Source organism: Natator depressus, chromosome 3 (assembly GCF_965152275.1).
Source record: "Natator depressus isolate rNatDep1 chromosome 3, rNatDep2.hap1, whole genome shotgun sequence".
In the NCBI taxonomy this organism is placed as follows: Eukaryota; Metazoa; Chordata; order Testudines; family Cheloniidae; genus Natator; species Natator depressus.
In genome coordinates, this window is record NC_134236.1 from 84,483,435 (window position 1) to 84,494,665 (window position 11,231).

General features: G+C 47.3%; 1 protein-coding gene across 1 annotated transcript in view; it reads right to left on the reverse strand.

Moving 5' to 3' along the window:
- AK9 (adenylate kinase 9) overlaps positions 1-11,231 on the reverse strand; it is a 228,501-nt gene that overhangs the window by 18,301 nt on the left and 198,969 nt on the right. The window contains exons 33-34 of the mRNA XM_074948221.1: positions 5,331-5,477; positions 1,904-2,124 (exon numbers count right to left, since the gene is read on the reverse strand). Coding sequence (XP_074804322.1) covers positions 1,904-2,124; positions 5,331-5,477 — 368 coding nt within the window. The remainder of the gene's footprint in view (positions 1-1,903; positions 2,125-5,330; positions 5,478-11,231) is intronic.

Consider the following 11,231-nt stretch of genomic DNA (forward strand, 5'->3'; position numbering starts at 1 on the left):
AACTTTTAGTTTGTGACAAGGTGGGGACAAGTCTGTAGACCTTGTCTACACTGGAAAAATGCATCAGGGGGCTTGTCCACACAGAGAAGATGCACCAGTTTAACTTAAACTGGTTTAAGAACTGATTTACTTAAATTGATGCAAACTCTTTTTGTGGACATCCTTATATCAGTTTAAAACCAGTAATAGCAGTTTAGCTTGCATTAGTAAATTTAAAGGTGCAAACTAAACAGATATAATTCAGGTTTAAATTGATTTTAGAACATCCATGCTTTAAATTGCATTGGTTTAATGAGGGACACCTGGAACATGGGTTTGCATCCTTGACCATCTTGGCTAATAGCCATTGGTGGACCATGAACTTACCTAATTCTTTTCTAAACCCAGTTATACTTCATAATATCCACTGGCAATGAGTTCCACAGGTTGCCTGTGCGATGTGTGAAGAAGTACATCCTTCTGTTTGTTTTAAACCTGCTGCCTATTAATTTAATGACCTCTATTTCTTGTGTTATGGGAAGGGATAAATAACACTTCCTTATTTCATTTTCTCCATACCATTCATGATTTTATAGATCTCTATCATATCCCCTTTTAGTCTCTTGTTTTCGAAACTGAACAGTCCCAGGCTTTTTAATCTCTCCTCGTATGGAAACTGTTCCATACTCCTAACTAATCATTTTTGTTGCCCTTCTCTTTACCTGTTCCAATTCTAGTAAATCTTTTTTTGAGATGGGGTGACTAGAATCGCATGCAGTATTCAAGGTGTGGGCATACCACGGATTTATATAGTGGCATTATGATATTTTCTGTTTTATCATCAATCCCCTTTCCTAATGGTTCCTAATATTCTGTTAGCTTTTTTGACTGCTGCTGTACAGTGAGCAGATATTTTCAGAGAATTATCCACGATGACTCCAAGATCTCTTTTTTGAGTAGTAAGAGCTCATTTAGACCCCATCATTTTATATATATAGTTGGGATTATTTTTTCCAATGTGCATTATTTTGCACTTATCAACATTGAATTTCATCACTCATTTTGTTGCCCAGTCACCTAGTTTTGTAAGATCCCTTTGTAACTCTTCACAATCAGCTTTGGACTTAACTATCTTGAGTAATTTAGTATCATTGCCACCTCACTGTTTACCCCTTTTCCAGATCATTTATGATTATGTTGGATAGCACAAGTCCCAATACAGATCTTTGGGGGACCCCGCTATTTAGCTCTTTCCATTGTAAAAACTGACCATTTATTCATACCCTTTGTTTCCTATCTCTTAACCAGTTACTAATCCATGGGAGGCCATTTCTTCTTATTCCATGACTGCTTACCTTGTCTCCTAGAGCACTTAAATATAGTGCTGAGCATGTTAAAGCACAGTAGGAAACTTTTAGTGTGCACCAGCAGAATCTAGATGGACAAATTAATGCACAACTCATTAGCAGGCCTTAGAAATCACACCCCTGTAGAGTGCATTACTTCACCATGTAGACAAGCTCTCTGTTAACATAATGTAAAATGGTGTAGACAAGAGACTCACGTTTAAAACCAATAGTGTTAACCATGACCAACTAAGATGTTCAGCCTCTATCTACGCAAGTTGTGTTTTGCATCATATTAGATAACATTTATTAGTTTCTGACATGATGCATTTTCCCAGTGTAATCAAGATATTCAATTTTTTTTATAAGTACTATTTTCTTGTAAGACTTTTATTACTACTAAGTGACTGAAATGTGCTCTGAAACTTAAATCCAGCTTAAAATGTTTTTGCCTGGGCATTATTGCTTTGGATAACTTGAAGCAAATTAAAATTGAATCTAAATGTGACACAATGGGTTCCTTAAATTACAATTACAAAACAGCAAGCACTATTTTTAAACAGCAATTCTTCTTTTACCTTCTCTGATTGTTTCCAGATATGTTTGGATCTTTTTAATGATCACCTGAACTTCCTCAAATATTTTGTTCCAGATCCACCACTTGCTGCGGAATGCATCAACCACACACCAGTTCTGATGTTCCTTCTCGTAATAAGTCCTAATAGCATCAATTTGCTTTTTATAGCAGGAGTTCTGAATAGCTAGAATCTGTGAGCTGTCATGTATAGGATAAGGTGGACTGAAGAAAATAAAAAAATAGCAATGATTTAAGAAACAGCATTGACATAAGAAGAATAAAAAACATACAAAATATATATTTTCCCTGATGATGATTATCTGACTGAAGGTCAAAATTTATACATTAGAGTTCACTATCAATATATTTTTAATTATGCTTATTGAAACTGTAGAGCACCGTTGAGGAGATACAGCTCTGTTTATCAAGAATCGTATTGTCATTAATACAGAAAAAATTCTCGTTTGTTCTTATCATTACACAACTCTGAGTAATCAAGTGGATGTCCAGAAAACAAGCAAAATTCAGAAAATTACACTCTGTCTGTTTATTTCCTAACTTTAGCCTTAATATTTTGAAGAGGACTTTTAGGATATTAATTATTACACGTTTATGGACACATTCTAATAACGTGTAGCAGGGCAGTTGCCTTGCTCCTGAAAAAGGTAGGCTGATTGGGGAAGCAGCCACAACTGGGGCCACAACCCAATCAGGCCACACCTGGCCCTGTTATAAGGGCCCAGGGAGGAGCTGAGTCAGAGTCTCTCTCTAGCTGGGGAGAGAGAAGGACCTGGGTGCCTGGGAGAAGAAGAGGGCACCTGGAGTGGAGCAGGGCTGGGGAAAGGCCAGAGGGGCTGGGGAGCTCCAGCCTGGCAACTCCCCAGGCTGAGGCCTTGGTAAAGGCCTATGCATGTACTGGGGCTGGGAGGTGCAGCTCAGATACAAGCAGAGGTAGCTGGTCCAACCTCCTTGCCAATAATGAGTGGCCATGAGAAGATTGCAGTTTGCCCCAGTGAGTGGGGGCTAGATGATGACTGGCAGTAGCCACTGAGGCAAGGTGGGTGAGAGGGTTGGGGAGGTCCCCTGGGCAGAACCCTAGGGTAAGGGGCACTGGGGTCTGGGAGGGACACGGGGGCCGGAGGTAAGCGAGACATTGGCAAGCAGAGGGCACTCCGAAGGCTGAAGAGCTAATTCCCAAGACGACCAGCAGGAGGCACTGCACCGGTGAGTCTTCGCGTCGCTACACATGCCTTTAAATCCTAGTCTAAACAAAGTCTTGTGAGCCTTTTAAGATGGGAGCATTGGTGTGGTGGTAGGCACAATCCTGAATCCAGTATCTGAACTAGAAATTTGTGATATCAAGGTCCAAAAGAATCAAGTGAGCATCAGATTCTTGTTTAGAGGTAAGAAGCCATAATCTTCTAATATGTTTAAGGGAAATGCAAGCTCCAAACTCAGAAAGTTATATATATTTTATCCAATTAAAAAAGTAAACTAAATTCAAACTGGGATGTTATGTAAAACTCTCAGCGCAATCTGGATTAGAACACAGCTGCAAGTATCCTGAAAAGTATAAATATCTAGTTTAAATGCATAGAGTATCCTGGTTCTTCATTTAAACAGTGCAAAAAGCATATCTTAGGGATTTTTTTAAAGCAATAAGATAAGGCTCTCAATGTAATACTACCTTTTAGTAATTATTCAGATTGCACAATTGGGCAGATTTAAGCCTACAAAATATAACTTGTTTGAAATTAAAAATGGGAGTTGTAAAAAACTCTTGCAAAAAGATAGTTCTAGGTTATTTTTTTGTGATGCAAATGAACAAAAAGTCCGATGGTGTAGCAGGGCTAAGGCAGGCTCCCTGCCTGCCCTGGCCCCATGTCGCTCCCAGAGGTGGCCAGTACATTTTGCGGCCCCTGGGAGGGGGCAGGAGGTCTCCGTACGCTGCCCCACCCTGAGCACTAACTCTGCAGTTCCCATTGGCCTAGGAGCCTTAGGGAAGTGGCAGAGCAGGGGGATGGGGCAAGGGTGTTTGGGTTTGTGCAATTAGACAGTTGGCAACCCTATCGGAGTCCTGAGGTCACGGTAACCAGGCAGCTCCTGGGGTCGCTGGCCCACAGGGTGGGGTCCGGACTGCTACTGCGCTGCCACCCTGCCCCTGCAGCCCAGGTTAAACATTGTGGGCCACATATGCGGCCCACAATGTGTAATAAGTTGAGAAACACTGGTTTAGATAAATAACTTGTGCACTGTACTTTCGAGAAATGAAACATTACTCCTGACCTTTAAAAAGGCCTACAATTAGAACTCTTACTCAAGGAAAAGAGACAGATTATGTTAGAGTCAGTTAAGTATCAGTTTTACTGACACTAGTAATGCTTTTGTGGGTGAATAATAAAATCCAGTAGCAAAGCTAGCAGATACAGTTTTTGGTAGTCACTTTCAGCAGCACTCAGATATTCTTTTGATGAGGGACATATGAGTACTTAAATCGATACTTGAGAGAGATAAGATTTACATGTGTCATAAATATAACGGGAAGGGTAACTACCTTTATGTATGCAGTAACATAAAATGCCTCCTGGCCAAAGGTACAGAATCATTTAGCTGTAAAGGGTTAATCAGTTCAATTAACCTAGTTGGCACCTGACCAGAAGGACCAATGGGGAAAGAAGTTACTTTCAAATCTGGGGGGGGGAGCGGAAGGAAGGTTTTATTTGTGCTCTCTTTGTTGGTTCCCTCTCGGAACAAAGAGAGAGACCAAGAAGGTAAACCAGCTCCTAAAAGATCCTGAAATGGTACATATAAAATTATAGAAATTGTAAGTAATAGCAAGGAAATGCATTAGATTATCTTTTGTTTTAGTTTGTGAATTTTCCCTATGCTAAGAGGTAATTTTATTCCTGTTTTGTAACTGGGAAGCAGAGTCAGAGGGAAATCCTCTGTGGTTTAAATCTTTTTACTTACCCTGTAAAGTTATCTTCCATCCTGATTTTGCAGGTGTGATTCTTGTACTTTTTTTTAAAATAAAATTCTTCTTTTAAGAACCTGATTGATTTTCACTGTCCTAAAAACCAGGGCTTTGGTCTGTGCTCACTTTGTTAACCTATTGGTTGGTATACTATTCTCAAGCCTCCCCAGGAAAGGGGGTGAAGGAGTTTGGGGGGATTTTTTTTTGGGGGGGGGGATAGGGCTCCAAGTGGCTCCTCCCTGAATGTTTGTTTAAATCACTTGGTGGTGGCAGAAATACCGTCCAAGGACAAGGAAAGGAATTTGTGCCTTGGGGAAGTTTTTAACCTAAGTTGGTGGAATATAAGCTTAGGGGGTCTTTTGTGCGGGGCCCCATATCTGTACCCCAGAGTTCAGAGTGGGGAGGGAACCCTGACAACATGGATAAAATCATCACTCTTTGTTAGCATCACTACCTGTCAGTGCTTTCCTTGTCTATTAGTGCTCTTCTAAAAAGCTCCTTTGCATCCACTTGTAACTCAAAGATTTTCACTGGAATTATTCTCATTGCTTCCAAGATGTTTACTTGTTTTGTTGTTACAGGATACCCATCAATAACAACTCTGTGTGAAAACAGAAACATGAATACAGGTTTAAAAAAACCTGTCAGTTCCTAATTTACCATTAAGACTAAACAGTAAATAGCAAGAATCCACTTCCAGTCTTTATTCAAGCCTAAATTAATTGTATCCAGCAGTATTATAGTACTGTCCAGAGACCCCAATCAAGATCCAAGTCCCATTGAGCGAGGGGTTGTACAAACCTACAGGAAGACACAGCCTCCACCCCAGAGTTTACAATAAAATGTAATACAAAATATAAGAAGTGGGTGTAACAAAAATTGAAGGGAGTGGAGGAGGTAGGCCAAGCGTAAAAGTGTAGGAACACATGGTTACATAGCCTGGTGATGTGCACAACTTGACAGTTCAGAGTCATTTAAAGTTCGAGTTTTAAATGATGAGATCTTATCTATTTATTTATAGCTAGCCCCACCAGTCCTCTACATAATTAGCAACTGGACAGGAGCAGGATTAGGTTCCAAAGAGATAACATCTAAATCAACATCTACTACTTTAACTCAAGGTCTGTCTAATCCATATTGAAAAGAAACATAATTATCACATATTAGGCATTGGTGGGCCAAGATACACCAAAACATTCACATCAAGGGAAACTTATGCAATCCTGATCTCAAAGCTCAAAACTGCATGTCAGAGATCAATTAGGTGTTGCCCTGTCCTGTGAGGAAAAAACGGTTACTCACCTTTGTAACTGTTGTTCTTCAAGATGCTCATATCCATTCCAATTTAGGTATGCGTGCGACGCGTGCATGGCCATAGGAGAATTTTTACCCTAGCAACACCTGGTGGGTTGCTGTGGAGCCCCCCTGGACTGGTGCCTTCATGGCGCTCAATATATATCCCAGCCGACCCAGAGCCCTCTCAGTTCCTTCTTGCCGGCTACTCCAACAGAAGAGAAGCGGGGTGAGTTTGGAATGCATATGAGCAACACATCTCGAAGAACAACAGTTACGCCCCCCCACTGAGGTCCGGAGAGGACCAAGTTAAGGTCCAATGTGGGGACTGGGTGTCAAACTTGTGGGTAGAGACGGTCCAGGCCCTTAAGAAACCTGCCAACCATGGGATTGGCAAAGGCAGCGTAGCCATGCGCACCTGGGTGAAAAGCCGAGATGGCTGCAAGGTGAACTCTGACAGAGGATGCCGCCAGGCCCTGCTGTTTTAGGCCCAGCAGGTATTCCAAAATGACAGGCCTGGACACCTGGAGAGAGGGCGTGTTGTGCTGAGTGCACCAGCACGAGAACCGCTTCCACTTAGCCATATATCTGGCCCAAGTGGAGGGCTTCCTGCTGCCCATCAGAACTTGTTGCACAGATTCTGAACAGCGAAGTTCTGCAGGGTTCAGTCACACAGCATCCATGCTGTAAGGTGGAGAGATCATACATCAGGATGGCAGAGGCGACCGTGATTCTGAGTAATCAGGTCTGGAAGAAGAGGCAATGGGACTGAAGCATCCAGAGTTCCAGGAGCATGGTATACCAATGGTGTCTGGGTCATGCGGGAGCTACCAGAATCACTTGCGCCCTGTATACTTTGAGCAAAACCCTGTGCACCAGGGGAAACGAGGGAAAGGAGTAAAATAGACGAGTCGTCCAGGGGAGCAGGAAGGCGTTTGTGTGAGAGAGCCTGGAGAGCGGCTCTGGAGGGAGCACAAAACTGGACATTTCCGATTGCTGCAGGAGGCAAACAGGTCAACCTGGGGAAACCCCCACCTTTGGAAGATGGGGTGGATGAGATCTGGTTGAAGGGATCACTCGTGTGAGTGGAAGGATCTGCTCAGGTGGTCCGTCAGCATGTTCTGGATCCCAGATAGAAAGGAAGCCAGCAGGTGAATGGAGTGGGCTATACCAAATTCTCACAGTCGAACGGCCTCCTGACAGAGGGGGGAGAAGCGGATGCCCCCGTGTTTGTTGATGTAGAACATGGCCATGGTATTGTCTGTGAGGACTGCCACACAACGACCCTGCAGCCGCTCCAGAAGGCTTGACAGGCAAGCCGCACCATCATCACCTCCCAAACGTAGATATGAAGGGAGAGCGCGGACGGGGGCCATAGGCCCTGCGTCTGAATGTCCCCGAGGAATGTCCCCTGACGCATCCGTGACCAGGGACAAGGAAGGTTGCGGGCTGTGAAAGGGGACTCCTTTGCAAACCACCTGGGGATTTAGCCACCAGCGGAGAGAGGCCAGGACCCACTCCGGGACGGTGACCACCAAGTTCAGGCTATCTCGACCTGGGTGATAGGCTGATGCCAGCCAGGCTTGTAACGGGTGGAGTCGAAGTCTGGCATGCTTGGTCATGTTTGTGTAGGAAGCCATGTGGCTCAGAAGACTCAAGCAACTTCTTGCCGACGAGGTTGGGAAGCTCTGAAGGCTCCGGATGAGGGCCACTAAAGCCTGGAAACAGGCGTCCGGCAGGAGAGCTCGTGCCTGCACGGAGTCCAGAACCGCCCCAATGAATTCTATTCTCTGGGTCAGTTTTAGTGTTGACTTTGCCACATTGAGAAGGAGGCCTAACCTAAGAAATGTGTCCCTGACCAAGTGGAGGTGGGACTGCACCTGTTCTTTGGCGCGTCCCTGGATAAGCCAGTCGTCAAGATAAGGGTATACCTGCACCTGCCAACGACAAAGGAAAGCCGCCACGACCGCCATACAGTTGGTAAACACTGAGGGGGCCGTGGAGAGACCGAAGGGAAGGGCCGTGAACTGATAATGTTCACAGTTGACCGCAAAGCAGAGGAAGCATCTGTGCGCCGGATGAATCACTATGCGGAAATATGTGTCCTTCATGAGGAGGGTGGCGTACCAGGATCCAGGGAAGGTATGATGGTGCCCAAGGAAACCATGTGCAATTTCAACTTTACCATGAACTCGTTGAGACTGTGTGCAGGTCCAGAATGGGCTGAAGCCCTCCCTTTGCCTTGGAGATTAGGAAATATCGGGAGTAAAACCCCCTGCCCCTTAGCTCCGTTGGAACCTCCTCGATCACCCCCTGGCGAAGAGTGTCTGAACCTCCTGAATTAGTTGCTTGTGAGAAGGGTCCCTGAAGAGGGACGGGGAAGGAGGGTGGGGAGGAAGAAAATTGGAGAGAGTATTCCACTTCCACTGTGCGGAGGACCCAGCACTCTATAGTTATGTGGGACCAGGCACAGTGGAAGCGGGATAAACGATTCAAGAAGGGTGGGGTGGGATCCTGAATGAGGTCCGGTACACCGTCCTCGATCATCCCTTCAAAAGGCCTGTTTTGAGCCTGACGAAGGCGTGAGCGGGCCCTGGCCTTGCCCAGACTGGGGATTGGAGGGCTTCCTCTTGCCATTATGGCCCTGTCTCCTATAAAAATCCTGCCTCGGTCGAGGGGGAGGATAGAAGCGTTGTTGTGGCTGCTGGGGTTTGAAGGGTTTCTGTTGGGTGGCCGGTGTGTGCATGCCCAGGGACTTAATTATGGCCCTTGAGTCTTTAAGGCTTTGTAGTCTGGAATCAGTCTTGTCTGAAAACAGGCCCTCTCCATCAAAGGGGAGGTCCTGCAGCATTTGCTGAAGCTCCGGTGGCAGGTTGGAGGCTTGCAGCCAGGAGATACACCTCATCGCTATCCCCAAGGACAAAGTACGTGTGGCAGAATCCGCAGAGTCCAGCAAGGCCTGCAACGAGGTCCATGCCACTGTTTTGCCCTCATCAACCAAGGCCCCAAACTCCTCTCTGGTCTTAGGAGGTACTAAACTCCTTAAATTTCAGCATGGAGTTCCAGGAGTTAAAATTGTAATGGCTCAGGAGCGTCTGCTGATTAGTGATCCTGAGCTGAAGACCCCTGAAGAATAAACTTTGCGCCCAAACAGATCAAGGCGTTTGACGTCCTTTGATTTGGGAGCTGGGGCCTGCTGGCCATGCCGTTCTTTCTCGTTCACCGATGCTACCACTAGCGAACAAGGCTGTGGGTGGGTGAACAAATAGTTGTACCCCTTTGAGGGGACAAGGTATTTGCATTCCGCTCCCTTAGCAGTTGGTGGGATGGATGTAGGTGTTTGCCAGATTGTTCTGGTGGTGGATTGGATAGTCCGAATAAAGGCAAGGGCTACCCTTGACAGAGCTTCCACTAACAGAATATCCACCACTGGGTCCTCCACCTCTACCACCTCCTCTGCTTGCAAGTTCATATTTCGGGCCACCCTGCGCAGGAGGTCCTGGTGGGCACAGAGGTCTACGGGAAGAGGGCCCAAGACTGTAGTGCCTGCCACTGCCTCGTTGGGTGAGGAGGAGGCCACAGAGGGGAGAGGGTCATCTAAGGCCTCTTGCAGAACTGGGCCCAGCTGTCCTGTGCCAGCGACCTCCAGGCCCAGAGCAGGAACCGGTGTTGTAGGAGGTCCTGTAATGGGAAGAGGAGCCACCACAGTCTCCATGCCTCCTGGGACAGGCTGAGTGGCGGTAGCCTCTGGCACTCGTGGCTCGGATGGGGCTGAGCAAGAAGCCCTAGACGGAGCATCCTGGGCCTGGCGCTATGCCACTTGAGCGGGACCTTGCTCCTATGCCTGCCAATGCCCAGCCCCTGACTCCAGGCGGCTATGGTCCATATGGTGGCGGTCCAAGAAGCGTGACCCTGCATCCGATCCTGAAGAATGGGAAATGGAAAGGGAAGGCCAAGGCAGTGCCAAGTGGATCTGCACCAGGTCATGCCAATGGGGTGATGGTGAACGGTGCCACAAAGCTGGGGAGCGGTGCCGGGACCTGGAACGGTACTGGGACCTGAAACGGTGCCTGGATCTGGATCTGGGTCTAGATGAGCGGTGTCAGGTCTGGGATCTGCTCCTCAATGGTGACCAGTGGGCAGAGCGGTGCCGCAAGTACAACTAGCGCCACGAGTATAACCAGCACCGCGAACGAGAGTGGTGCCAGGACTGCAAATGGCATGTGGAGTGCGAGCAGCGTCGGGAGCAGGAAGGGTGCCGAGAACGAGACTGGTGCCGTGGCTCGACTGACAGTGCCGACGGGTAGATCAGAGCCGGCTTGCCTCGGGATGGTGCTGCACGTGCAGATAACGGTGCCTTGGCATGAGGCTGAGGGGATGCCAATGCCGTCATGGCAATAAGATCCCTCGCAGCCGCAAAGGTATCCGGGGTGGACGGCAACTGGACCTCGACCACACTGTGTCCCACTGAGTCCAGGGTCACCAGACTGAATGGCTCTCCTCCCAGGGCTGGAGTCAACGGTGCTGAGGCCATAGACTGTGTCCCTAGGCACTCCCCTCTGGGGCGTGCCTCCAGAGGCGGTTCCAAGGGGGCTGGCCTCTGTGGAGGTGGGCCAGCCTTTTCCAGCTTCCGGTGCTGCTTCTGGGCAGGAGAGTGGGAGTGGTGCCGGGCCGATGTTAGCTGTGGTGCCGGGGAGCGACGATGCCGTGGGTCTCTGTCTGAGTCCAGCCGCAGTGCTGCTCCTACCGCTGCCGCTGGGGTGCTGCACACCGAGGTGCTTGGTGCCAGATCTTGGTTGAGGGCTAAAAGCCGACTCCATAAGGAGCTGTTTGAGACGAAAGTCCTGCTCCTTCTTGGTCCGGGGATGAAAACCCTTGCAGATCCTGCACTTGTCTGCTTGATGAGACTCCCCCAGACACTTTTGGCAAGAGTCATGGGGGTCGCCCATTGGCATGGGCTTAGAGCAGGAACCACAGAGCTTGAATCCCAGAGCTTTGGGCATGAGCCCAATAGAAAATCAGGAAGGAGGGGAACCCCCGCCCCAACCCACTAATACTAACT